The following is a 24,590-nucleotide window of genomic DNA, read 5'->3' as shown; positions in this document are numbered from 1 at the left end:
GAGAGCAGGAGGAGGAGGAGGAGGAGGAGGGGGAGGAGGAGGAGGAAGAGAAGGGCCCGGGAGCGGCGGGCCGAGGTCCGGAGGAGCGGGGACCAACGGGGCTGCACCGCCGGTGACCGGGCAGGGGCGGCGGGGCCCCGGGAGCGGGGCTGGCACGCGGGAAAACCGGGAAAAAATCCGGGAAAAGAAAGTCCGGGAGAGGAGGGAAGGAAGAGGGCAGGGTTATTCACGCCTGTGGAATGCGCCGCGCGGGCCCGCGGGGGGACTCTGGAAAAAAGCTGGGATGGGGCACGGAGGGAAAAAAAAATCCGGGATCCTCCTCCGAAATCCCTGGGAAATGGGGTCTGGCTCTCCCCGGGCATCCCAAAAATGCCACCGAGCCCTCGCTGGGCTCCTCCAGCACCGCCGGGGAGCCTCAAATCCCCATCCCGGGGTGTCTCCCTCGCCGAGGAGTGCGGGGTTATTCCGCCTCCGCATTCCCAAGGAAGCGGCTCCCGCCGGGAATGTCGGGCTGGGAGCAGGGGAGCTCAGACAAAGGGCTCTGGCTGCCAGCTGCTGGCCGAGCGGGAATCCTTAACCTCTTCCCGGTGGGACACGGCCTCGGGAAGAGCGGCTGGAGCGGCCCGGAGAAGCTCCGGAGAGGGGAAGAAGGAGTTAGTCGGGAAAAATTCTCCTGCAGAGAATTCCAGCGGCCGCGGGGCCTTGAGGGAGAATTTTTTCCATGAGATGGGAAAAGCCGGAGCTCGGGGGTTTGGCTGGAAATCCCAAAAATCCCATGGTTTGAGGGGAGGCCGCTGGGGAAGGAGCCGCGGGTGATCCGATCCTCCTGGGGAGGAGGAACCGGGAACCCCGCGGCCGCCGCTCCTCATCCCGAGGGGTTCCCATCCCAACTTCCCATCCCAAGGGCGCTACCCGGAGGGCCCGGGAGAAGCTCGCCAGGGCGGGGGGAACTTCCCTGCTCGAGCCGGGATTTCGGGAACATCCCAAAGCGCCTTTCCCAGCCGGAATTCTCTCCGCGATCCTCTCCGGGGTAATCGCGCCTCTCTGTTCCCGGCAGGACGGGAGGATGAGGAGGGCGCTCGGTGTCCTGGCGCTGCTGGCGCTGCTGTCCCCGGGCCTGGCCTGTCCCAGCCTCTGCTCCTGCTCGGCCAAGAGGAACGGGCGGCTGCTGGCCGAGTGCGCCTACCGGGAGCTCCGCGACGTCCCCCGGGGCTTGTCCCCCAATGTCACCATCCTGACGCTCTCCGCCAACCGCCTGAGCCGCCTGGGCCGAGCCTCGCTGGCCGAGGTGCCCGAGCTGCAGTCGCTGTGGCTGGGCTACAACCACATCTCGGCCGTGGAGCCCGGCACCTTCTCGCGGCTGCCGCAGCTCAAGAACCTGGACCTGAGCCACAACCGGCTGGCGGATTTCCCCTGGCAGGACCTGCGCGGGCTGGGAGCGCTGCAGATCCTCAAGCTGAGCAACAACCGGCTGTCCTCGCTGCCGGCCGGGGCCCTGAGCGGCCTCCGGGAGCTGCGCTCGCTCTGGCTCAACGACAACGAGCTCACCACGCTGGCCCGCGGAACCTTCGAGGCGCTGCCGGCGCTGGCGCAGCTCCAGCTTTTCCGCAACCCCTTCAACTGCTCCTGCAAACTCTTCTGGCTCAAGGAATGGGCCGAGGCCACCTCGGCCGTCATCTCGGGCTCGGGCTCCACGCTGTGCGCCGCCCCGCCGAGGCTGCGGGGGAGGCCGGTCAGGGATATTCCCGGAGAGCTGTGCGTGGCTCCCACGGCGCAGCTGACCTACCTGTCCGGGAGTCGCGGGGATGGGGAGAACCGGGAGGGGCTGACGCTGAGCCTGCACTGCAGCGTGGCCGGCAGCCCCCCGCCCGAGATCCACTGGCGGATCCGCACGGCCGCTCGCCGCTTGGACATCCACGGGCCCACGGTGGCCCGCGACGGAGGCGTCAAAGCGGGCGGGAGGCGCTTCCTGGCCTTCAAGAACGGCACCGTGGCCATCCCGGATTTCGGGAAGGAGGATGAAGGCACCTACACCTGCCTGGCCATCAACGAGGTGGGGACGCGCGATGTGTCGGTCAACGTGGCGCTGTCCGGCTCCGGGAACCCGGCCGAGGAGCTGCCCAGGGATGACCCCCAGGCCGGGCAGCCCGGAGGGAAAAGCTGCTCCAAGGGGGACGAGCTGGATCCATCCGGGATGGGAGAGAAGTTGGTCATCGTCTACCACCTGCCCAAGGAGGTCCGGAGCGCAGCGGCGGCCCAGGAATTCCGCCCGGGAATTTGGCCGCTGGTTCTGCTGATGTTGCTGCTCTGGTGAAGGGGGAGCGGTGGTTTTTTTGGGGGGGGAAATTCCTTTTTTCCCATAGTTTTTTCCCCTTTCGCGGAGCCTTTGCTGAGCTTCTAGGATCCCGGCGGGTCCGGCCCTTCCCGATCCTGGAGGGGCTCAGGGAATGCAGGGCAGATCCAGGCCGGATCCAGGTGGGATCTGCCACCACTTCCCGCTTTTCTCCCGGCCCGGATCCAGGCGCTGGAGCCGGGACAATCCCACCCCAGATCCCGCCCAGGGATCCAAGGAAAAAGTGCCTTCCCATGGGAATGGGCTCCCAGGGGACCCAGGGCCTTGGATCGGGAAGAAATTCCCGGGTTTTCTCCTCGTAGGAGCTCCGGGAACACCCCAAGCTTCCATCCCGAGCTCCCATCCCGAGCTCCCATCCCGATCTCCTCCTGGAATGCCGTGGGAATTCCAACACCGCGATCCCAAAGAACCCGTCTGGGCTGGACCCACCGCTCGAGCCAAAGATTCACAAAGCATTCCCAGTGGGAATGGGGGGAAGATGGGGAAAAGCAGGGAAGCGGAGCTGCCTTTAAGCCATGAACATTCCCGGTGTGCTCTGGAATTCCCGGCAGGACAAACATTCCTTATCCAGCTTATCCCGGGAATCCCTCGGAGGGCGGGGATTTGGGAATGGATCCAGCTCTGGAATTCCCAGTGGGATCTGGGCCCCTATAGGGCCAGCAGTTAACGCCTTTAATTAATGCCTTTAATTAATAAATACCTGTAATAAACACCTTGAATAGAGGAACGGTTTTTAATGAATGCATTTAATTAATGAGCACTTTGAATTAATAATGACTTCTTAATAAACACCTTGAATAAACTCCTCGGATTTTTCTAAACCAGCCGGGCTTAGCTTGCTCTGTGCATCCCAAAATCGTCCCCCAAAAAATTCCCAAAATCCCGAATCCCCAAAATCCTGGGATACCCCAAAATCCTGGGATACCCCAAAATCCCGAATCCCCAAAATCGCGGGATACCCCAAAATCGTGGGATACCCCAAAATCCCAATCCCCAAAATCGTGGGATACCCCCAAATCCTGGGACACCCCAAAATCCGCCCCCAACAGAAATCCCAAAATCAGCTGGAAAAGCAGAGCCTGGAGCTCTCCAGCGCCAAAATTCCTTATCCAAACAGATTTTAGGGAAAGGGAATTTGGCAGCCGAGGTCTCTGTGAGGAATTCCCACAAATTTTTCATGCTTTGGGATGAAAACCGTGCCCCCAAGGAAAATTTTGGGGTTCATTCCACAGGATCCGACTTTTAAACTCCGGTTTGTCCCTGGGGGATTAATCCCGAAATTCCAGCTGGGATGTGGGAAGAGTCAGGAAGGGCAAGAAAATCCCAAATCCCGCCCAGGGTGCGGCTGCTGTCCCAGAAACCCCAGAAATTCCACGGATCTCCCGGGAGCCTTGGGTGGGGATATGAAAACAGATCCCAAAAATTCAGCCCCACCCATGGCATGGAGCTGCCACGGATTTTTGGGATTTTTAAAGGGATTTTTGGGATTTTTAAAGGGTTTTTGGGATTTTTTAATGGGATTTTTGGGAGTTTTAATGTGATTTTTTTAAATGGATTTTTTTATTACTATTTTCAAAGGGATTTTTGATATTATTAAAATGGATTTTTAAAGGAATTTTTCGTATTTTTAAAGGAATTTTTAAAGGGATTCTTGGGATTTTTGAAGGGATTTTGGGGATTTTTTTTGGGATTTGGGGGATTTTTTAAGGGATTTTTGGGATTTTTAATGGGATTTTTAAAGAGGTTTTTTTTTTATCTTTAAAGGTATTTTAGGGATTTTTAAAGGGATTTTTGGAATTTTTAAAGGAACTTTTAAAGGGATTTTTGGAAGAGATTTTTGGAATATTTGAAGGGATTTTAGGGATATTTAAAGGGATTTTTGGAAGGAATTTTCAGCTGCCTTTGGGGCCGCAGGGGTCAGGATGGGCCGGGAGGGAATCCTGGGAAAAGAGGGGGGGACGCTCCAAGGAAACCCCAAAGCTCGGGAATCATCCTGAGGGTGCGGGGAACATTCCAGAGGGAGGAATGGGATCCTTGGGATCCTGTGGAGAACAGGTCCAGCCATTCCCAAGGAAATCCTGGGATGATCTGGTAGCTCTGTGTGGGCTGGGCTGAGAATTCCCAAGGGAATCTTGGGATGTTTGGGATGGAAGGAGCCACCAGGAGCCTGCTCATTCCAGCCCAAAAAGTCTGAAATTCCGGGATTTAAGAGCAGGAAGAGACGATCCAGCACTGCCTCGTTCCCATCCCGCTGGCGTTTCATCCCCAAAATTCCCCGTTCCTAAATTGTGGGAGCTGTTTTCCCTTAAAACCGCCCTGAATTGGGATCGTGGATTGGATCCCAACATTCCCAGCTGGAGCAGATCCCCAAAATCTCTGCTGGGCGAGGTCATCCCAACCATTCCCTGGATTTGGGGCTGGGATGGTCCCAAATTCCACCAGAGCTGGGAATATCCAAGGAAGAAGGTGCATCTCGGGAGCGGGAATGAGGTATCTGTTTATTCCCCTCCCCCTGCACTTCCCAGCGAGGTTTTCCATGGATCCCAGCCCTGGAAAACCCAGCAGGAATGGTAGAGGACGGGGAGCAGGGAGGGATTTGATCCTTCAAAACTTGGCGGGATAAAAAAGTCCTGGGAGCGGATGCGGAGCCCAAACAGAGCTGGGATCGGGGAGGGAGAAGCTGGGAATGGGAATTTTCTCCCACGTGGAGCTCCAGGGGTAATTCCAGGCGGTTGGGAATTCCTTGGGATGGAGAAGATCCCTCTGCATCCCTGTCCCGGTTCCCTGGGAATTGTCCCGTGGAGGAAAAGCTGCTGAGAAAGGGGCTGGCTGCGGGAGGGAATCCCAAAATATTTTTGGGATGTTGGGAGTGTTTTCCTCGGCTTGGATCCATCCAGGCCGGGCTCAGAGGCATCGCCTCCGGAGCTCAGGAGGGGATTTAGGGATAAACCCTTGGAGAGAGTCCGGAGGAAAAGGGAAAGGGGGAGGTGGGAAGAGCCTGAAATTCCCACTGGGGATGGGATGGGAGACGGGACAGGATTCCCGGGAATTCAGGGCCTGGGAACGCCCAGCTGGGCGCCATTGGCAGCGGGATTGGCCAGCGCAGTTTTCCGGGAAGCACTCAGCGAGGGATTGTGCAGGAGCGTGTAGGCCAGGCACCAGCGTGCCCGGATCTGCCGGATCCGAGCTTTTCCCAGAGCCGGATGCTTGGGATGCATCAGCTGGAGGCCTGGAAGGAGACGGGAGCAGCAGGAAAAGCATTCAGGGCCTGGAAAAGCACCAGGAGAGAGGGAGAGGGATTGGGATGAGGCACAGGGGGATGGATTCCTGTTGGGAATGAGGAGACTAGGGGGATATCGGGAAGGAATTCCTGGCTGGGATGGAATTCCCAGAGAAGCTGTGGCTGCCTCTGGATGCCTGGAAGTGCCCAAGGAAAGGTTGGAGAGGGATTGGAGCAGCCTGGGATAGTGGGAGGGGTCCCTGGATGGGCATCAAGGTCCCATCCAAGCCGAAGCATTCCAGGATTCCCAGATTCCAGCCCCATTTCTCTGGAGCCACCAAGATCCCACCACATCCCAAAGATCCTGACCTTGGCATGGGACCAGCCCTTGGATGGATGGATGGAATCCATGGATGGATGATGGATGGATGGATGGATGATGGATGATGGATGGATGGATGATGGATGGATGGATGATGGATGGATGGATGGATGATGGATGATGGATGATGGATGGATGATGGATGGATGGATGATGGATGATGGATGGATGATGGATGGATGGATGATGGATGGATGGATGGATGATGGATGGATGGATGATGGATGGATGATGGATGGATGATGGATGGATGGATGATGGATGGATGGATGGATGGATGGATGATGGATGATGGATGGATGGATGGATGATGGATGGATGATGGATGGATGATGGATGGGTGGATGGATGGATGGATGGATGGATGATGGATGGATGATGGATGGATGGATGGATGGATGGATGATGGATGATGGATGGATGGATGATGGATGGATGGATGAATGGATGGATGGATGGATGGATGGAAGGATGATGGATGGATGGATGATGGATGGATGATGGATGATGGATGGATGGATGATGGATGGATGGCAGATGGATGATGGATGGATGGATGGATGATGGATGGATGGATGATGGATGATGGATGGATGGATGGGTGGATGGATGATGGATGGATGGATGATGGATGGATGATGGATGGATGGATGAATGATGGATGGATGATGGATGGATGATGGATGGATGATGGATGGATGGATGGATGATGGATGGATGGATAATGGATGGATAATGGATGGATGATGGATGATGGATGGATGGATGATGGATGGATGGATGATGGATGGATGATGGATGGATGATGGATGGATGGATGAATGATGGATGGATGATGGATGGATGTATGGATGGATGGATAGATGGATGGATCCATGGATGGATGGATGGATCCATGGATGGATGGATGGATGGAGGTGTCCCCACACCAACCCAAGGCATCACAAGACACCATCCGTGTGTCCCTCCCCCTGTTCTGGTGCTTTCCCAGTTCCCACCTTCCTCCAGCTGGGTGTCCCGGGGTGGCTCCGGCCGGCAGGGCTGGAGGAGCAGGAAGCAGAAGGCCTTGAGCAGGGGGTGGCACTGGCTGACCTCCACCCGCAGGTAGTGGCAGTAGCTGTGGTACCCTGAAGCGACAGCGTGCCCTCAGCCGGGACTGCATTCCCTGTTCCCCATCCCCATTCCCAATTTTCATTCCCATTCCCATTCCCATTCCCATTCCCATTCCCCACATCCCAATTCCCCATTCCCCATCCCCAATTCCCCATTCCTGCTTTCTAGCTCCTTCCCACCCCACAGCCGATGGAAGGATCCAGCTCTGCTTTCCGTACTCTCACAATCCCGGCAGGAAAAACAGAGGAAGCTCCCCTGAGGTCTCCTCCCCTTTCTCCCAGGACATGGGGTCAATCCCCAAAGCTCATCCCACATTTTTTGGGGGATAAAAAGCAGGATCAAGCAGGAATCGGGAGAAGCCCCTTGCTGCTGTTTTCCCATTTCCAAGCCACCCTCAATCCCAGCTGGAAAAGCGGGAGAAGGCCTGAGATCCTTTCTCCCAGGACGTGAGGTCAAATCCAAAGCTCATCCCACTTTTTTCTGGGACAGGAGAAGGCCTGAGATCCTTTCTTCTCTCCCCCAAGTTGAACCCCAAAGCTCATCCCAGTTTTTTTTTTGGGATGAAAGCCAGCAACCAGGAGAAGCTTCAGGTGTCCCATTCCCAAGGTTTTGAGGCCACCATCAATCCCAACAGGAGAAACAGGAGAAGGCCTGAAGTCCTTTCTTCTTTCTCCCAGGACACGAGGTCAAACCCCAAAGCTCATCCCACTTTTTTTTTTGGGATGGGAGGAGGCCTGAGATCCTTTCTTCTTTCCTCTAGGACAAACCCCAAGCTCATCCCACATTTTTTCGGGATGAAAACCAGGAATGAGGAGCAGCTCCAGGTGTCCCATTCCCAACATTTTCGGCCACCATCAATCCCAGCGGGAAAAACAGGGGAACCCCCCTGAGGTCTCCTCTCCCTTCTCCCAGGACACGAGGTCAAACCCCAAAGCTCATCCCACTTTTTTTCAGGATGAAAACCAGGAACAGGAGAAGCTCCAGGTGTCCCATTCCCAAGGATTTGAGGCTGTCCCCATTCCAGCCCCCGGTGCACTCCCACCTGGGTCGAAGGTGTCGGCACGGCGGTGCAGCAGGCTGATGTCCAGCCGGCAGAAGTGGACAGAGTTGTAGAGGCCGGAGATGACCACGCGCCACACTCCGGCCACCAAGCCCACCAGGACGTTGGTGGGGAAGAGCAGGAAGGAGGTGACACTCAGAGTGCACCTGCAAGGCACGGAATCCCACGGGATGGATTTCCCGGGAAAAGTCCGGCCCATCCCAACTACCCGGCCCCACCTGAGCTCCTGGGGAACTTCCAGGAGAACTTCCAGGAGCTCCTTTTCTCCTCAGGGATGGAGGGAACGGCCAAAACGTGGGGTTGGGATTTTGGGATGGAGGCCACCAGACCCAGGAGAGCATCAGTGCCACACCAGGGGGACACTCGGGTCCCTCTGTCACCCCATCTTGGGTGGTGACACCATCCCTGGGTGAGGGACATCTGCTGGTGGCCTGGGATGGATAGCGGCTCCAGGAGAGCATCACTGCCACATCAGGAGGTGACAGAAGAGGTGGAAGGAGAATCCTCGGGTCCCTCTGTCACCCCATCCCAAGTGGTGACAACACGTGGGAGTGAGGGACATCTGCTGGTGGTTTGGGATGGACAGCAGAAAGAACCTTGGTGCCCTGCCAGGGGCTGGGACTGGACACCTCTGTCACCCCATCTTGGGTGGTGACACCATCCCTGGGTGAGGGACATCTGCTGGTGGCCTGGGATGGATAGCAGCTCCAGGAGAGCTGGGGACACTTGGGTCCGTGTGTCACCCCAGTCTCAGGTTGTGACACCGTGTCCCAGTGAGGGACATCTGCCGGTGGCCTGGGATGGGCTGAGGAGAACCTCGGTGCCCTGCCAGGGGGTGGGACCGGACACTCGGGTCCCTCTGTCACCCCATCCCGGGTGGTGACACCGTGTCCTGGGCAGGGACATCTGCCAACGGCCCCATCCGGCCAATCCTGTGGGATTGGGCTTTTCCCGGATTTTCGGAGACAGGGCCAGCAGAGCAGGGCCACCTCACCAAGGTCACCCCACCAAAATCCCGGCCAGAACTTCCCAAGAAACCTCCGGGAGAGCCTGGGATTGTCACCAGAGCCAGGCTGGGGACACATGGGGACACTGAGGGGACATTTTGGGGACATTTGGGACACTTTGGGGACATTTGGGGACACTTGGGGACACTCAGGGACACTCAAGGGACACTTTGGGGACCCTCAGGGGACCCTCAGGGGACACTAAGGGACACTCAGTGACACTGGGTGACACTCGGGGACACTGGGTGACACTGGGGGACACTGGGGGACACTGGGGGACACTCGGGGACACTGGGTGACACTCGGGGACACTGGGTGATACTTGGTGACATTGGGTGACACTGGGTGACACTGGGTGACACTTGGGGACATTGGGTGACACTCGGGGACACTGGGTGACACTGGGGGACACTTGGGGACACTGGGTGACACTGGGTGACACTTGGGGACATTGGGTGACACTCGGGGACACTGGGTGACACTGGGGGACACTTGGGGACACTGGGGGACACTGGGTGACACTCGGGGACACTGGGTGACACCGGGTGACACTGTGGGTACCTGTGGGCCAGCTCGGCGCTCAGGTTGTTGCGCTGCAGGAAGTGGAAATGGGCCAGGAGGTGCTGCAGGAGCACGGCCAGGAACAGGAACAGCCAGAGGGGCCTGGAGCGGGAACAACAGCGGGAATGGAGCGGGAACAACAGCGGGAATGGAGCGGGAACAACAGCGGGAATGGAGCGGGAACAACACTGGGAATGGACCCCAAAAACACCGGGAATGGAGCAGGAACAACACCGGGAATGGAGCAGGAACAACACCGGGAATGGACCCCAAAAACACCGGGAATGGACCCCAAAAACACCGGGAATGGAGCGGGAATAACACTGGGAATGGACCCCAAAAACACCAGGAATGGAGCAGGAATACTGGAAATGAAACTGGAATCACCAGGAATGAACACAGAAAAACACTGGGAACGGAGCGGAAATAACACCGGGAATGGACATGGAATCAATGGGAATGGACCTGGAACCATGGGAATGGACCCGGAATCACCAGAAATGGACTGGGAATACTGGGAATTGACTCAAAAACACCTGGAATGGACCCAGAACACCAGGAATTACCCCAAAGATACCGGGAATGGTTCCAAATCCTGGAAATGTCCCAGAAATCCCAGGAATGGCCCAAACCATGGCCGTAGGAAGCAGAAACGTCCAGAAGTGTTGGAAAACCATCCCAAAGCTATGCAGGGCCTTTCCCAGCTTTTCCTGAGGCCTCACCAGATGTTCCGGACGATCCCAAGGAGCGGGGAGCCGTGGCCAGCCTGCAGCGGGATCACCACCAGGAACGCAAAGGCCACGGAGCACAGGAAGAAAATCACCTGCTGGATCAGGAGCCCTGGGAACGGGACACGGAATCTGGGAATTTGGGATCAGGGAACGGCTCCTCCTCCCCGCGCTCCCCGAAAACCCCAAACCACCCTTTCCCAGGGATCCTTCCCGCCATTCCCGGGGGTTTTCCCACTTTTTGGGCTTGTTGTTCCTGGGATGATCCAGGTTGGGGTTGGGAAGGGATTTTTCCCCGTCGGAATATTTGGGATCCTGCCGAACCCAGGCGTCATCCCAGCCCTTCCCCCTCTTGGAATTCCCAGCCTGATTTTCCCAAGGTTTTCTGATTTTTCCCGATTTTTCCAGTTTTTATGATTTTTCCCATTTCTCTAATTTTTTTCAATCCTTCTGATTTTCACAATTTCCCCAATTTTTCCCATTTTCCCAATTTTTCCCATTTTCCTAATTTTTCCAATATTTGAATTTTTCCCAATTTTTCAAATTTTTTCCATTTCCCCCATTTTTCCAATTTTTCTGATTTTTCCAAATTTTCCCTGTTTTTCCAATTTTTCCCATTTTCCCCATTTTTCCAATTATTTTCCCATTTTTTCTGATTTTTCCAATTTTTCTAATTTTTTTCAATTTTTCCAATTTTTTTCTGCTTTTCCCTATTTTTAAATTTTTCCTGCTTTTCTCATTTTCCCCATTTTTTCTGATTTTTCAGATTTTTCCAATTTTTTCAGATTTTTCTCATTTTTTCCCATTTTCCCCATTTTTTCCAATTATTTTTCCAGGTTTTGATTTCCCCATTTTCCCCATTTTTTCCCATCTTTTCCCACTTTTCCCATTTATCCCATTTTCCCCATTTTTCCAAATTCTGATTTCCCTGTTTATCCCATTTTCCCATTTTTTTTCCAATTATTTTTCCCACTTTTCTGCTTTTTCCAATTTTTCCCATTTTTCTGATTTTTCCCACTTTCCCCATTTTTCCAATTTTTGATTTTCCCCGTTTTTTCCCATTTTCCCCCATTTCCCAACCCCCCCAATTCCCCCCCCCCCCCCCCCCAATTCCCAACCCCCCAGCATTCCCAAATCCCGCCGGATCTCCCGCGAGGAAAAGCCAATCAAAACCCGGGAACGGCCTCTCAAGCCTTGGGAAAACCGGGATTCTCCCAGGATCCCGGATCCCGGTACCCAGGCAGGCGAAGGCGGCCTGGAATGCGGAGAAGCCGATCCAGGAGACAACGGATTCCCGGGAAGGGCGCAGGATCTGGGCCTTGGAGAACACGTCCAGCACCGCGCCCTGGTACAGAGCCCGCAGGTTGGACCTGGAAAAGCAGCTGGAATGTCAGCGGGAATGGGAATATTGGGAATATCATCGGGAATGGGAATATCGGGAATAGGAATATTGGGAATAGGAATATCAGGAATGGGGATATCAGGAATGGGGATATTTGGAATAGGAATATTGGGAATGGGAATATCAGGAATACTGGGAATATCAGGAATACCAGAAATATCGGGAATGGGAATATCGGGAATGGGGATATTGGGAATGAGAATTTGGGAATGGGCAAAGGAATGGCAGGAATGGGGCCGGGAATTTGGGAATGGGGGCAGGAATTTGGGGATTTGGGGATTTGGGAATGGCACCTGTGCATGGCCAGTGTCCTGAGGAGCATGGCACAGGTCAGCAGGCAGCAGAACACCAGAGAGCTGATGTAGCAAACTGTGGAAAATCGGGAAAAAACTCCTGGATTCGGGCTCGGGAACGCCACCGGGAATGGGATTTTGGCGGGAATTGGACGGGGGATGGGCGCCCTGCCTCAGTTTCCTGCCTTTTGTTGCTGTCTCCTTCGGCTCCCGAGGGACAGGGGGAGGGAAAAGCCAAATCCGGGAAAATCTTGGGATGGGATGGGATAATGGGAGGGGGGTCCTGGGAAAAGGGGATTGGCAGGAAAGCGGGAGGAGGGAAGTGAACGGGATGAGAGAGGCTTGGGGATCCAGGAAAAGCCATGAAATTCCTCCCTGGAGTTGGTGGGATGCTGAAATCCCTGGAATTCCCTCATCCCTGCTGTTCCTTCATCCCCAAAATTCCCTGATCCCTGCTATTCCCTGATCCCTGAAATTCCATGATCCCTGCTATCCCTTCATCCCTGAAATTCCCTTGTTCCTGCTATCCATCCCTGGAATTCCCTGATCCCTGATATTTCTTCGTCCCTCCTATCCCTCCATCCCTGGAATTCCCTGATCCCAGCCATTCCTTCATCCCTGGAATTCCCAATCCCTGGAATTCCCGATCCCAGCCATCCCTCCATCCCTCCATCCCTGGAGTTTCCAATCCCTGGAATTCCCTGATCCCAGCCATCCTTTCATCCCTGGAATTCCCAATCCTTGGAATTCCCGATCCCAGCCATCCCTCCATCCCTGCTATTCCCTCTTCCCTGCTCTCCCCTCATGCCTTCCATCCAAGGATTTCGGCTCTCCAGGGATCCGGGGCCCATCTGTTCGCTTCCCGCAGATTTCCAAGCCCGCGGCATCTGCCGCCTCTTCCCTCCAGCTCTTCCCAACGGCTTTTCCCAGAGTCTCTTCCCGCCTTGGCACGCGCCGGCCTGGCACAGCCCCAGCGCCACCAGCTGCTCCCGAAATCCCTCAGGAATTCTCCCAATCCCGTCCTCCGAGTGAGGAATTCTCCTGAAATCCCTTGGGAATTCTCCCAGTCCCAACTTCCAGGCCAGGAATCCTCCCAAAATCACCCTGGAACCTGCCCAATCCCTGCCAGCCGCTCCTAAAATCCCCCTGGAATCTGTCCCATCCCATCCTCCAGGTGAGGAATCCTCTGGAAATCCCTCTGGAATCTTCCCAATCCTGTCTTCCGAGTGAGCAATCCTCTGGAAATCCCTCTGGAATCAGCTCCATCCCATCCTCCAGGTGAAGAATCCTCCCCATGCCAGCCAGCCGCTCCCAAAATCCCCCTGGAATCCTCCCAGTCCCATCTTCCAGGCCAGGAATCCTCTGGAAATCCCCCTGGAATCCTCCCAGTCCCATCCTCCAGGTGAGGAATCATCCCAAAATCTCCCTGGAATCTGCCCCATCCTGGCCAGCCACTCCCAAAATCCCTCTGGAATCTTCCCCCTCACATTTTCCAGGCCAGGAATCCTCCCAGAATCCCTCTGGAATCTGCCCCATCCCATCCTCCAAGTGAGGAATCCTCTGGAAATCTTCCTGGAATCCTCCCAATCCCATCCTCCAGGTGAGGAATCCTCTGGAAATCTTCCTGCAATCTGCTCCATCCCATCCACCAGGCCAGGAATCCTCCCAAAATTCTCCCTGGAATTCTCCCAGTCCCATCCCCCAGACCACGAATCCTCTGAAATCCCTCTGGAATCCTCCCCATCCCATCCTCCATCTGAGGAATCCCAAAATCCCTCTGGAATCCCCCTCCGGAACGCCGATCCGGCGGCTCGGGCACCTTCCAACGCCCACAGGTAGTGACGGACGGTTCCCAGCTCCTTTTCCATGTCCCCTGGCACGGCCGGATTTTCCGAGGGCACCAATCCCAGCTGGACCAGCAGCACCACCACGTCCTTGGTCATTCCCGCCCGGACAATCCGGATGGTGGGCACCACGGCCAGCAGCAGCAGCAGGGCCACCTGCGGGGCCGCCCATCAGCTCCCGTCGGCATCCCGGCATTTCCGGCCGGGATCCCGCCGGAATGTTCCCACGGGAATGTTCCCCACCTGGTAGACGGCGATGACGGCCGTGGTGACTGACACCAGCAGCTTCAGTGGGATCCGGAATCCTGCGGAAAAGCGGGATTGGGGGATGGTGGAGGGAGAGCCTGGAACGGGGTTTCCTCCTGGAATGGGAATTCCTGCCGGGACGGAGGTCTGGGAACGGATCCTGCTTTTCCATGGGAACTCAGGTGCCACCTCTGGGATGTTCCGCGGCTCCTCCACGGATGGGAAGAGCTGGGAGCGGCTCCACATTCCCAGAATTTTGTCCTCTCGGTGCTGGATAATTCCCTTCTACAGCCCCCGGCTGCTCCCATCCTTCCCTGCCAGGAAAACCACCCCAAACTCCCTGGAATCTTCCCCAGACCGCTCCCAGGAGCCTTTTCCATGGAAATGGGGTCTCCACGGCGTTCCCGTCACTCCCAGGACCTTTTTCCATGGATTTGTGGATCCCTGCCCCAAGCATGGCTGGATTTGGGCTCCAGCCCAGGCTGGCTGGGATGGGGCTGGGAGCAAGCTGGGATATCGGGAACAGCCTGGCTGATCCATAAATCCCAAGCCCAACCATTCCCCGATCCCATGGGATTTTCCCACGGATTTTTCCCACCTTCCTCGGGAATGTAGAAGTAGGAGCGCAGGTAGGAGCGGATCCGGGACCAGCGGCTCTCCTCGATCCCAACGGAGCTGCGGGAGGCGGGAGAGGCTGACATTCCCGACTTTCGGGAACTTTGGGATTTGCTGGGAATGGGAATGGCCGGCCTTACCTCCCCTTCCGGCCCCGCTTGGACAGCACGGCCTTGAGGTACTTCCCGTAATAACCTTTCCCAGGAATCTGGTGGGAAACAGGGAAAAACGGATGGGTCTGGGGAGACCGGGAATATCCCAACAGGAATTGCCTGGGAGGTGGAATGTGCAATGTCGGGATGGAAAAGCAGGAATATTCCGGCCCCCATTCCCTCTGGAATCCCTCGTTCCTGCCTGCCGGGGGTCACCTCGGGCCTTTCCTGGTTTTCCCTCCTCTCTTCCTGACAAAGACCCAGCACCACTCCGAGTGCCAGGGATTATCCGGGAAAACGAGGAGAGCCCGGAGCCGGCCTGAACGGAGCCATTGATGGCCGGAGCCCCTTGTGGAAGGGATTTATTCCAGAGGCGGATTTCCTGCTCCCGGTGCCAGCCCCGGAATAGCAACAGAGAGCCCTCGGTGCCGGGAGGGGAACGGGCAGAGCTCCCCATCCCCATCCTGATCCCAATCCCTATCCCAAACCCAGTCCTGATCCCAGTCCCAATCCCGATCCCAAACCCAGTCCTGGTCCTGATCCCAATCCAAATCCCACTCCCAATCCCACTGCTGATCCCGATCTTGCTCCCAATCCCGATCCCAATCCCACACCCAGTCCTGGTCCTGATCCAAATCTCAATCCCAAACCCAGTTCTGGTCCTGATCCTGATCCCAATCCTGATCCCAATCCCATTCCTAATCCCGATCCCCATCCTGATCCCGATCCCCCAGGGACTGTCCCCAAATTCCTGGTGCCAATCCTGGGATATCGAAGGAGAACCCCCAGTGCTGGGGCTGGGAGGGGAACGTGCAGAGCCCGCAAACCCAATCTCAATCCCGATCCCAATCCTGATCCTGATCCTGATTCTAATCAGGCTCTCAATCCTGATCCCGATCCCAATCCCAGCCCCAATCCCCATCCCCATCCTGAACCCGATCCCGCTCCTGATCCCAAATCTCAATCCTGCTCTCGATCCCAATCCCAACCCCAGTCCTGATGCCAATCCCAGTCCCAGTCCTGATCCCCATCCCCATCCCCATCCCCCTCCTGAACCCAATCCAGGTCCTGATCCCAGCCCTGGTCCCGATCCCACTCCCGTTCCCATGATCCCGGTTCTGATCCCGATCCTGATCCCAGTCCCAGCCCCAATCCCCATCACCATCCCAAACCAGATCTGGATCCTGATCCCAACCCCAATCCCTATCCCAGTCCCGCTCCTGCTCCCAATCCCAACCCCGCTCCTAATCCCATTCCCAGTGTCCCATTCCCAATGTCCCATTCCCACTCCCTCACTCCTGGTGTCCCATTCCCGGTGTCCCATTCCCACTCCCCCGTTCCCGGTGTCCCATTCCCGGTGTCCCATTCCCGGTGTCCCATTCCCACTCCCCCGTTCCCGGTGTCCCATTCCCGGTGTCTCATTCCCGGTGTCCCATTCCCGGTGTCTCATTCCCAGTGTCCCGTTCCCACTCCCCCGTTCCCACTCCCCCGTTCCCGCTGTCCCATTCCCGGTGTCCCATTCCCAGTGTCCCGTTCCCACTCCCCCGTTCCCGGTGTCCCATTCCCAGTGTCCCATTCCCAGTGTCCCGTTCCCACTCCCTCACTCCTGGTGTCCCATTCCCGGTGTCCCATTCCCAGTGTCCCGTTCCCACTCCCCCGTTCCCGGTGTCCGACCTGTGGCTCCGGGCGCTGCCGGAGGCTGCGGATCAGCAGTGCCGGGTACCAGAGGCTGAGCAGAGCCAGCGCCAGCAGCGCGGGGACGTGGCACAGTGCCGAGTACAGCCCGTGCACCTGGGGACATTGGGGACATTGGGGACATTGGGGACATTGGGGACAGTGACACTGCCACCCCAGGGACGTGGCACAGCGCCGAGTGCAGCCCATGAACCTGGGGACACTGGGGACATTGGGGACATTATGGGGATGTGACACAGTGCCGAGTACAGCCCGTGCACCTGGGGGGACATCGTGGGGACGTCGTGGGGACACAGCCACCCTGGGGACATGGCACAGTGCCATGTACAGCCCATGCACCTGAGGGGACATTGGGGACATTGTGGGGACATCATGGGGACAGTGACACTGCCACCACCCTAGAGGACATGGTGCCACCTCAGGGTCACCCAAGGAAGCCACAACCCCCCCAAGGCCACCCAGAGGAAGTGCCAAGGAAGCCACAATCCCTCAAGGCCTCCCGTGCAGGTGACAACCCCTCAGTGCCACCCTGCAGGACAATGCACCACCTCAGGACCACCCAGGGAGGTGACAACCCCTCAGTGCCACCGTGGTGCCAGCCCCACCTGTGGCCGCAGGGGACACTGCAGCCGCTAGCTCAGCTGGGCCCCGCAGTGGCCCCAGGCCAGCAGGAGCTCCGGCCGCGTAGCCCCGGGGAAGTGACAACCCCTCAGGGCCACCCAGAAGGACTTGGTGCCACCTCAGGGCCACCCAAGGTGGTGACAAGGGAACCACAACCCCTCAGGGCCACCCAGGGAGGTGACAAGGACGCCACAGAAGCTCAGGGCCACCCCAGGAGTCGGTGCCACCCAAGGCCACCCCAGGAGGTGCCACCGCGGTTCCAGCCCCACCTGTGGCCGCAGGGGACACTGCAGCCGCTGGCCCAGCTGGGCCCCGCAGTGGCCCCAGGCCAGCAGAGCTCCGGCCGCGTAGCCGCGGCGGCGCCGGCCAGCAGCGCAGGCCAGCAGCGGCCAGTAGAGAGCCGGGTAATAGAGCAGCGCCAGCAGCTTCCAGAACTCTGGGAAAAGCCAGAAAAACATGGAATGAGGACTCGGCATTGCGGTGACATCATGGTGACATCACATTGATATTACAGTGGCAGTGATACCATGGGTGACATCATGATGACATCACATAGACATCACGGTGACATCATGGGTGACATCATGGGTGACATCATGGTGATGCCACATCGACATTGCGGTGACATCATGGGTGACGCCATGGTGATGTCACATCGACATCGTGGTGACATCAATATGACATCATAAGGACATCACAGTGACAGCATGTGGCATTACAGGTGACATCACAGGTATCGTCTCCATGACTTCACAGTGACGTCACAGTGACATCATTGTGACATCACAGGTGAGATCACTGTGAGTCACAGTCACATCACAATGACATCACAGATGACATCATATGTGACGTCACATGTGACGTCACAGTGACGTCACATTGTCATCACATATGCCATCACAATGACATCACGATTACATCACATGTGACACAACAGTGACATCACACTGACATAACCCTGACATCACATGTGACATCACAATGGTACCACAGTGACATCACAGTGATATCACAATGACACCACATATACAATCACAATGACATCACTGTGACATCATGTGTGATATCGCATGTGACGTCACAGTGACATCATGTGACATCACAGGTGATATCGCTGTGAGTCACAATCACATCACAATGACATCACAGATGACATCACAATGGCATCACCTGTGACGTCATATGTGACATCGCAATTACATCACACTGACAACACTGACATAACCCTGACATCACAATGGCACCACAGTGACATCACAGTGACATCACAGTGACACCGTAACGACGTCACAATAACATCACAATGACGTCACAACGACACCACAGGTGACACCACGGGTGTCACCGGTGCCATCCCGGTGCCGTCCCGGCGCTCTCCGGTGGCTCTCACCGCGCGCTCCGTGTCCGGCGGGCGCTGCCAGGGGCAGCGGTTCCCGGTCCAGCAGCAGCTGGAAAAGCGCCGAGATCTGCAGGGCGAAGGCGGCGGCGGCCGGAGCGCGGCTCCCGTCCTCCTCCAGATTCCCGGAGCTGGGAAAGGATCCCGGGAACGGCGTCAGGAATTCCCAGCCGCTCCCAGGGATTTGGGGGGGAGGGGTCACAGGGGTTTGGGGAATTCCGAGCCCTTTCCCGAGAGGGATCATTGGGATTTTGGGAATGCCAAACCCTTTCCAGGAATGGGATCATTGGGATTTGGGAACGCCGAGACCTTTCCCAAGAGTGATCATTGGGATTTTGGGAATTCTGAGCTCTTTCCAATGAGGAGTCAGAGGGGTTTGGGAATTTGGAGATGTTCCCAGGGAGGAGAGGAATTTTGAGCCCTTTCCAGGAATGGGATCAGAGGGGTTTGGGAATTCTGAGCCCTTTCCAGGAATGCGATCATTGGGATTTTGGGAATGCCAAGCTCTTTCCAATGAGAGGTCAGAGGAATTTTGGGAATTCTGAGCTCTTTCCAGGCAGGAGAGGAATTTTCAGAATTCCAAACCCTTTCCAGAGAGGGATCATTGGGATTTTGGAAATTCTGAGCTCTTTCCAATGAGGGAATCCAAGGGGTTTGGGAATTCAGAGCCCTTTCCAGGGAGGAGAGGAATTTTGGGAATTCCAAACCCTTTCCAGGAATGGGATGATTGGGATTTTGGGAATTCTGAGTTGTTTCCAATGAGGGATCAAAGGAGTTTGGGGATTCAGAGATGTTTCCAGGGAGGAGAGGAATTTTGGGAATTCTGAGCCCTTTCCACGGAAGAAGAAGAGGAATTTTGGGAATTCCGAGCCCTTTCCAGGGAAGGAGGGTTGGGATTTTGGGAATTCCGATACCTGAGCAATCCCGGGACACCGCTCCAGCAGCTCCGGTGGAGACGGCGACGCTTGGCCGGGAAGGACAAGGCCAGGATCACGGCCAGCTGGGAAAGGGATGGGAATTTCATGGAAAAACACTCCTGGGAATGCCGGGAACCCCACAGAGACCCCGTAAATCCATGGAAAAGGAATCCCGGGAAAGATCCAGGAGGGATTTTGGAGTTCTTGTCCCATAGGGAGCTGAAATCCCAGAAATCCAGGAATTCTGGGAGCTTTTAGGGGAGGAAAATTCATCCAAGACGGAGCCAGGGGCTGAACCCAATCCGTGGATTCTGGGTGGGGGATGGGATGTGGGAATGGGAATTTCTTTTTTCCCCTGGAATTTCCTTTTTTCCCCCTGGAATTTTTCCCCGGGACAGGAAAATTCCAGGATTTTGGGGTGGATACTCACGGAAACGGGAGCCATGATGGTGTGGTAGAGCCGGGGGGAAATGGTGGGGTGGCATTCCGGGATGGCGTCGGGAAGAAGGCTGGAAAAACGGGAAAAATCCCAAATTTTGGGGGTTTAACCCAGAAAGGAACGGGGAAAACCCTGGAAAAACAGGAAAATTCCCAAATTTTGGGGCTTTAACCCTGAAAGGGATGGGGAAAATTCTGGAAAAATGGGAAAAATCCCAGATTTGGGGTTAACCTTGCAGGGGATGGGAAAATTCTGGGAAAAATCCCAGATTTTGGTGAGGCAAAAAATCCGGGAATAAATCAGGGAATGACCAAAAATTCCAGGATTTGTAGAAGGGCCCAAAATCCAGGGATTTGCTCCGTGGGAAGGGAACACTCACTCATCTCCCAGTGCAGATTCCGTGGATTCGTAGAGGTACCAGTCGGATCCCAGATCCTCATCCAGGAAAATTCCCGGCTCCAGGGGGGAATCCCGAATTCCAGAGGAGCTGTTGGAGGCCATGGCCAAACCCTCCTGCTCCGGGATCCCAGCACCGGCTGGAAAAGTGGGAAAAACTCCTGGAAAAGTGGGAAAAACTCCTGGGAAAGTGGGAAAAACTCCTGGGAAAGTGGGAAAAACTCCTGGGAAAGCAGGATGGGGCTGGAAAAGTGGGAGAAAGGCCAGGAAAAGTGGGATGAGGGTTGGAAAAATGGGAAAGAAGATGGGAAATGGGGATGGGGGCTGGAAAAGTGGGAAAGGAGCCGGGAGAGGAGGGATGGGGGCTGGAAAAGGGAGAAAAAGGTCAGGAAAAGCTGGATGAGGCTGGAAAAGTGGGAAAACCACCTGGAAAAGTGGGGAAAAGGCTGGGAAAAGCCAGGTGGGGGCTGGAAAAGTGGGAAAGGAGCCGGGAGAGGAGGGATGGGGGCTGGAAAAGTGGGAAAAACGGCGGGAGAAGCCCAAAATTCCAGCGGGATTGCAGCTGCTGGGTGGAGCGGGGGGAGGGGAGGATCCCGAGGGACGATCCCGATGATCCCGGAGCCGCTCCCAGCCTTTGTTTGGGTTTTCCAAGGAATTCTTGGGGCTGGAAAAGCGGCGCAAAGGGCACGGCCGGGGAGGGGCGGGAGCGGGAAGGTCCCGAGGCTGGAAAAGTGGGAATTGTGGGAATCCCGATGCCAGGAGCAGCCCCGGGACGCTCCGGGATTTGGGATTTGGGGACTGCGGGGGTGGCTCCGCTCCAGGGCCGGAATTCCCGACATTCGGGATTGGGATGGGGATGGATCCAGGAGATTGCCGGGAAGCATTTCCAGGGATTCCCGCCGCGCCAGGATGGGAAATTTGGGATTTGAGCCTCTCTTCCCAAAAAATCCGCCGGGAATCGGATCCTGCCTCTGCTCCGGTCCCGGTCAGGGATTCCGGTCATCCCATGGGATCGGGATTCCAGAGATCCCAAATCTCAATTTGGGATGCCAGAGATCCCAGATCCCATCCCAGTTCCCATCCCAAATCCCAACAGTCCCAAATCCCAACAATCCCAAATCCCAGTGATCCCAGATCCCAAATCCCAGTGATCCCAGATCCCAAATCCCAGTGATCCCAAATCCTGGCAATCCTAAATCCCAGTTTGGGATCCCAGCGGTCCAAAATCCCAAATCCTAAACCTCAACAATCCCAGTTCCCATCCCAAATCCCTGTTTGGAATCCCAGTGATCCCAAATCCCATCCCAAATCTCATCCCAAATTTCACATCCCAAAAATCCCAAATCCCATCCCAGATCCCAAATCCCAGCGATCCCAGTTTCATCCCATCCCAAATCCCAGTTTGGGATCCCAGATCCCAAATCCCAGAGCCCATCCCGGGTTTGAGCCGCTTCCCGATTTTCCAGCCCCGGGAAGGCTCATTCCCGATTTTCCAGCCTTTGGCACGCTCGGATCCCCCCGGGATAACGGGAACTCCCCCTCCCATGGAATTGGATCCCTCAGCTCATTCCTGGCTCCCAAAATCCCCAAAAAAAAGAGGCGGGAGCGCCAAAATCCCAGCGGGATCCGCATTCCCGGCCCCGCCTATCCCAGATCCCGCCTTTTCCTTGGAATCCGATCCCTCTGCTCCCCCCGGGACCTCTCCCTTGTATCGGGAATTCCCAGGAATTTCGGCATCCCGGAATAAAATCGGGAAGAGGGAAAAGGATGCGGGAGGGAATTCCCAACTTTTTGTTTGGGATTTCATTCCAGGATTTTCCTGGGAATGTTTGGGTTGGGATAATCCCGATTTCCTTCAATTCCCGATCCCTGCCAATCCCGAGGATGGATTTGGGATCTGATCCCGCTCCGGCATCTCCCAAAAGATCCCAAATAAAAAATTTGGGAACACAGGGACGAGAGTTCCCGAAGCCTCTCCCGGTTTTTGGGGTTTTTTTTTTGGGAAAACCCCTCTGGACAAGCGGGTTGTCCCACCCCGGAGCTCTCGGAATTCCAGAGGGATCCCCAAAATCCCACGGGATGGGCTCATCCCAAGGGATTGAGGGGCTCATGGAGCCCCAATTCCCGATCCCATTCCCGAGCCAATCCCCAAATTCCCCCGGCGCTCTCATTCCCAGAATTCCCAAACCTGATCCCGGGATTCTGCGGCCCCAGGGAAGAGAAATTGGGAATTTTGGGAATTTTCCTGATCCTGGGATTCTGCAGCCCCCGGGAAAGGGAAAACAGGGAATGAAACCTCTCCTGGATTGGGGGGGGGGGGGGGGGGAATTGGGAATTTTTGGGAATTTTCCTGCTCCTGGAATCCCAAATCCCTCAAGAAAGGAAAACCCGGAGTGAAACCCCTCCTGGGGGGAGGAATTTGGGGAATTTTTGGGAATTTTCTTGATCCTGGAATTCTGCAGCCACCGGGGAAGGGAAAACCGGGAATGAGAGCGCTGCTGGAAGGAAAAATTGGGAATTTTGGGAATTCTCGCACTCCCCAGGGTGGGATTTGGATCCGCTGGGGCTGAAATCCCAGCTGGGGATGGGAATCGGGAATTTTGGGGGATTTTCCTGATCCTGGAATGTCGAATCCCCCAGGAAAGGAAAACCGGGAATGAAACCCCTCCGGGATGGGGGGGGGGTGGGGGGGTGAAATTAGGAATTTTTGGGATTTTCCTGATCCTGGAATGCCGAATTCCCCGGGAAGGGAAAACCGGGAGTGAAACCTCTCCCGGTGGGGGGGGGGGAGGAATTTTGGGAATTTTTGGGAATTTCTTGATCCTGGAATTCCGCAGCCCCCGGGGAAGGGAAAACCGGGAGTGAAATCCCAGCTGGGGGTGGGAACCGGGAAGTTTTTTTGGGAATTCCCGCCGCCCTCAGGGCAGGATCCGCTCCCGAATTCCCAACGCGGGAGAGCGGAAACCGCAAAGAGGGGGAGGGGAAAAGAGGGAAAAAAAATTCCCAGATCCCGAAATCCCGAAATCCCGGTTACCTTTCCCTTCCTTCCTTCCCTCTTCCCTCCTTCCGGCCGCTCCTGGAATTTTCCCAGGAATTTGGGGCCGCGCTGGGCTCGATCCAAAGCCCGGGCCCGGAGACAAAGTCCGGGAGGCTCCAGAGGCTCCGGGAACTCCGGGAACTTCGGGAAATCTTTGGGAACTTTATCCCTTCCATGGCCGCGGGGATTCTCGGGATTTAATCCCGGTTTTTGGAGCCGCCCGTGGGGGTTTTTGGGATTTGATCCCGGTTTTAGCGGGAGGAGGAGGCGGCTCCGAGATTTTCCCGGGATTTGGGAGCTGCTGGGGTGGATGGGGAAGGTCGGGAATGGGATGGGGAAAATCGGGACGAGGAGAGGAGGAATCCCGAATTTTTTGGGGGGATTCCCGGTTCCCGGAGAGGGAATTTGGGGATGAAATTTCCTTGGGATGAGGCGGGAAAAGCAGGGGTTGGGATTGGGATCCCTCTTTCCCACCGGGATCAAATCCAGGGAAAACTGAGCCCCCAAATTCCCCAAATCCCGCTGGTTTGGGTTTTTATTTTGGGGAATATTTGGGGGGAAAAACCTTGGGATGGAGCGGGAAAATCAGGGATTGGGATGGTGATCCCTCACTGAGCCCAATCCGCCCTCAAATTCCCAAAATCCCACGGGTTTTTTGGGGATTTTGCCTCTCCTGGCACATTCGGGAAGGGAATTCCCCAAATCCCGCTGATTTGGGGTTTTTGGGGGGAATATTCTGGGGAAAAACCTCGGGATGGAGCAGGAAAAACAGGGATTGGGATCTCTCATTCCCACTGGATCAAATCCAGGGAAAACCGAGCCCCCAAATTCCCAAAATCCTGTGGTTTTTTTTACCGTTTCCTGGGAATTCGGGGCCACCGAACCGCGGGAAAAAGCGGGAAAAAGGAAAGGGAAAGATTTTTTGGGGGGGGGATGCAAAAAAAGGAGCGGGAGCCTCAAATCCAGGGCAAAACCTCGGGAATGCGAACAAATCCCCCCCACGTGACCCCAAATCCCGGGAAAATGCGGCCGAGTGGAAAATCCCGATTAATTTTTAGCCCGACCCCCGTGACCGGAGGGACCCCGCGATTCGGGATCGCTTTTCCCACTTTT

The 24,590-nt window shown here is 56.0% G+C and overlaps 2 protein-coding genes across 5 annotated transcripts; one reads left to right on the top strand and one right to left on the bottom strand.

The window, feature by feature from the left end:
• ISLR (immunoglobulin superfamily containing leucine rich repeat) lies at positions 1-3,174 on the top strand. Of its 2 annotated transcripts, none has more exons than XM_086849459.1 (2): positions 1-75; positions 1,058-3,174. In XM_086849459.1, the coding sequence occupies exon 2, from the start codon at positions 1,067-1,069 to the stop codon at positions 2,312-2,314; it is 1,248 nt and encodes a 415-aa protein (XP_086705585.1). In that variant the 5' UTR covers positions 1-75; positions 1,058-1,066; the 3' UTR covers positions 2,315-3,174. The 2 variants fall into 2 exon arrangements, with proteins under 2 accessions (XP_086705585.1, XP_086705584.1); XM_086849458.1 differs by having other exon boundaries at positions 20-112.
• Positions 3,175-4,174: 1,000 nt separating this feature from the next.
• STRA6 (signaling receptor and transporter of retinol STRA6) lies at positions 4,175-23,733 on the bottom strand. Of its 3 annotated transcripts, none has more exons than XM_086849432.1 (18): positions 23,475-23,733; positions 20,424-20,580; positions 20,036-20,114; positions 19,603-19,688; positions 18,683-18,819; positions 17,562-17,728; positions 16,651-16,767; positions 14,965-15,032; positions 14,808-14,884; positions 14,207-14,268; positions 13,939-14,119; positions 12,120-12,195; positions 11,661-11,794; positions 10,419-10,536; positions 9,697-9,798; positions 8,111-8,274; positions 6,954-7,082; positions 4,175-5,582 (listed from the first exon to the last, which is right to left on the bottom strand). In XM_086849432.1, the coding sequence occupies exons 2-18, from the start codon at positions 20,543-20,545 to the stop codon at positions 5,404-5,406; spliced, it is 1,998 nt and encodes a 665-aa protein (XP_086705558.1). In that variant the 5' UTR covers positions 20,546-20,580; positions 23,475-23,733; the 3' UTR covers positions 4,175-5,403. The 3 variants fall into 3 exon arrangements, with proteins under 3 accessions (XP_086705558.1, XP_086705557.1, XP_086705556.1); XM_086849431.1 differs by having other exon boundaries at positions 20,424-20,601; positions 23,475-23,616; XM_086849430.1 differs by having other exon boundaries at positions 4,175-5,621; positions 20,424-20,601; positions 23,475-23,610.
• Between the last annotated feature and the right edge of the window lie 857 nt (positions 23,734-24,590).

Source organism: Cyanistes caeruleus, chromosome 13 (genome assembly GCF_971803275.1).
Source record: "Cyanistes caeruleus chromosome 13, bCyaCae1.hap1.1, whole genome shotgun sequence".
NCBI lineage: Eukaryota > Metazoa > Chordata > Aves > Passeriformes > Paridae > Cyanistes > Cyanistes caeruleus.
Note: the sequence above shows the minus strand (reverse complement) of the source record. Positions and strands in the feature narration are given on the sequence as shown.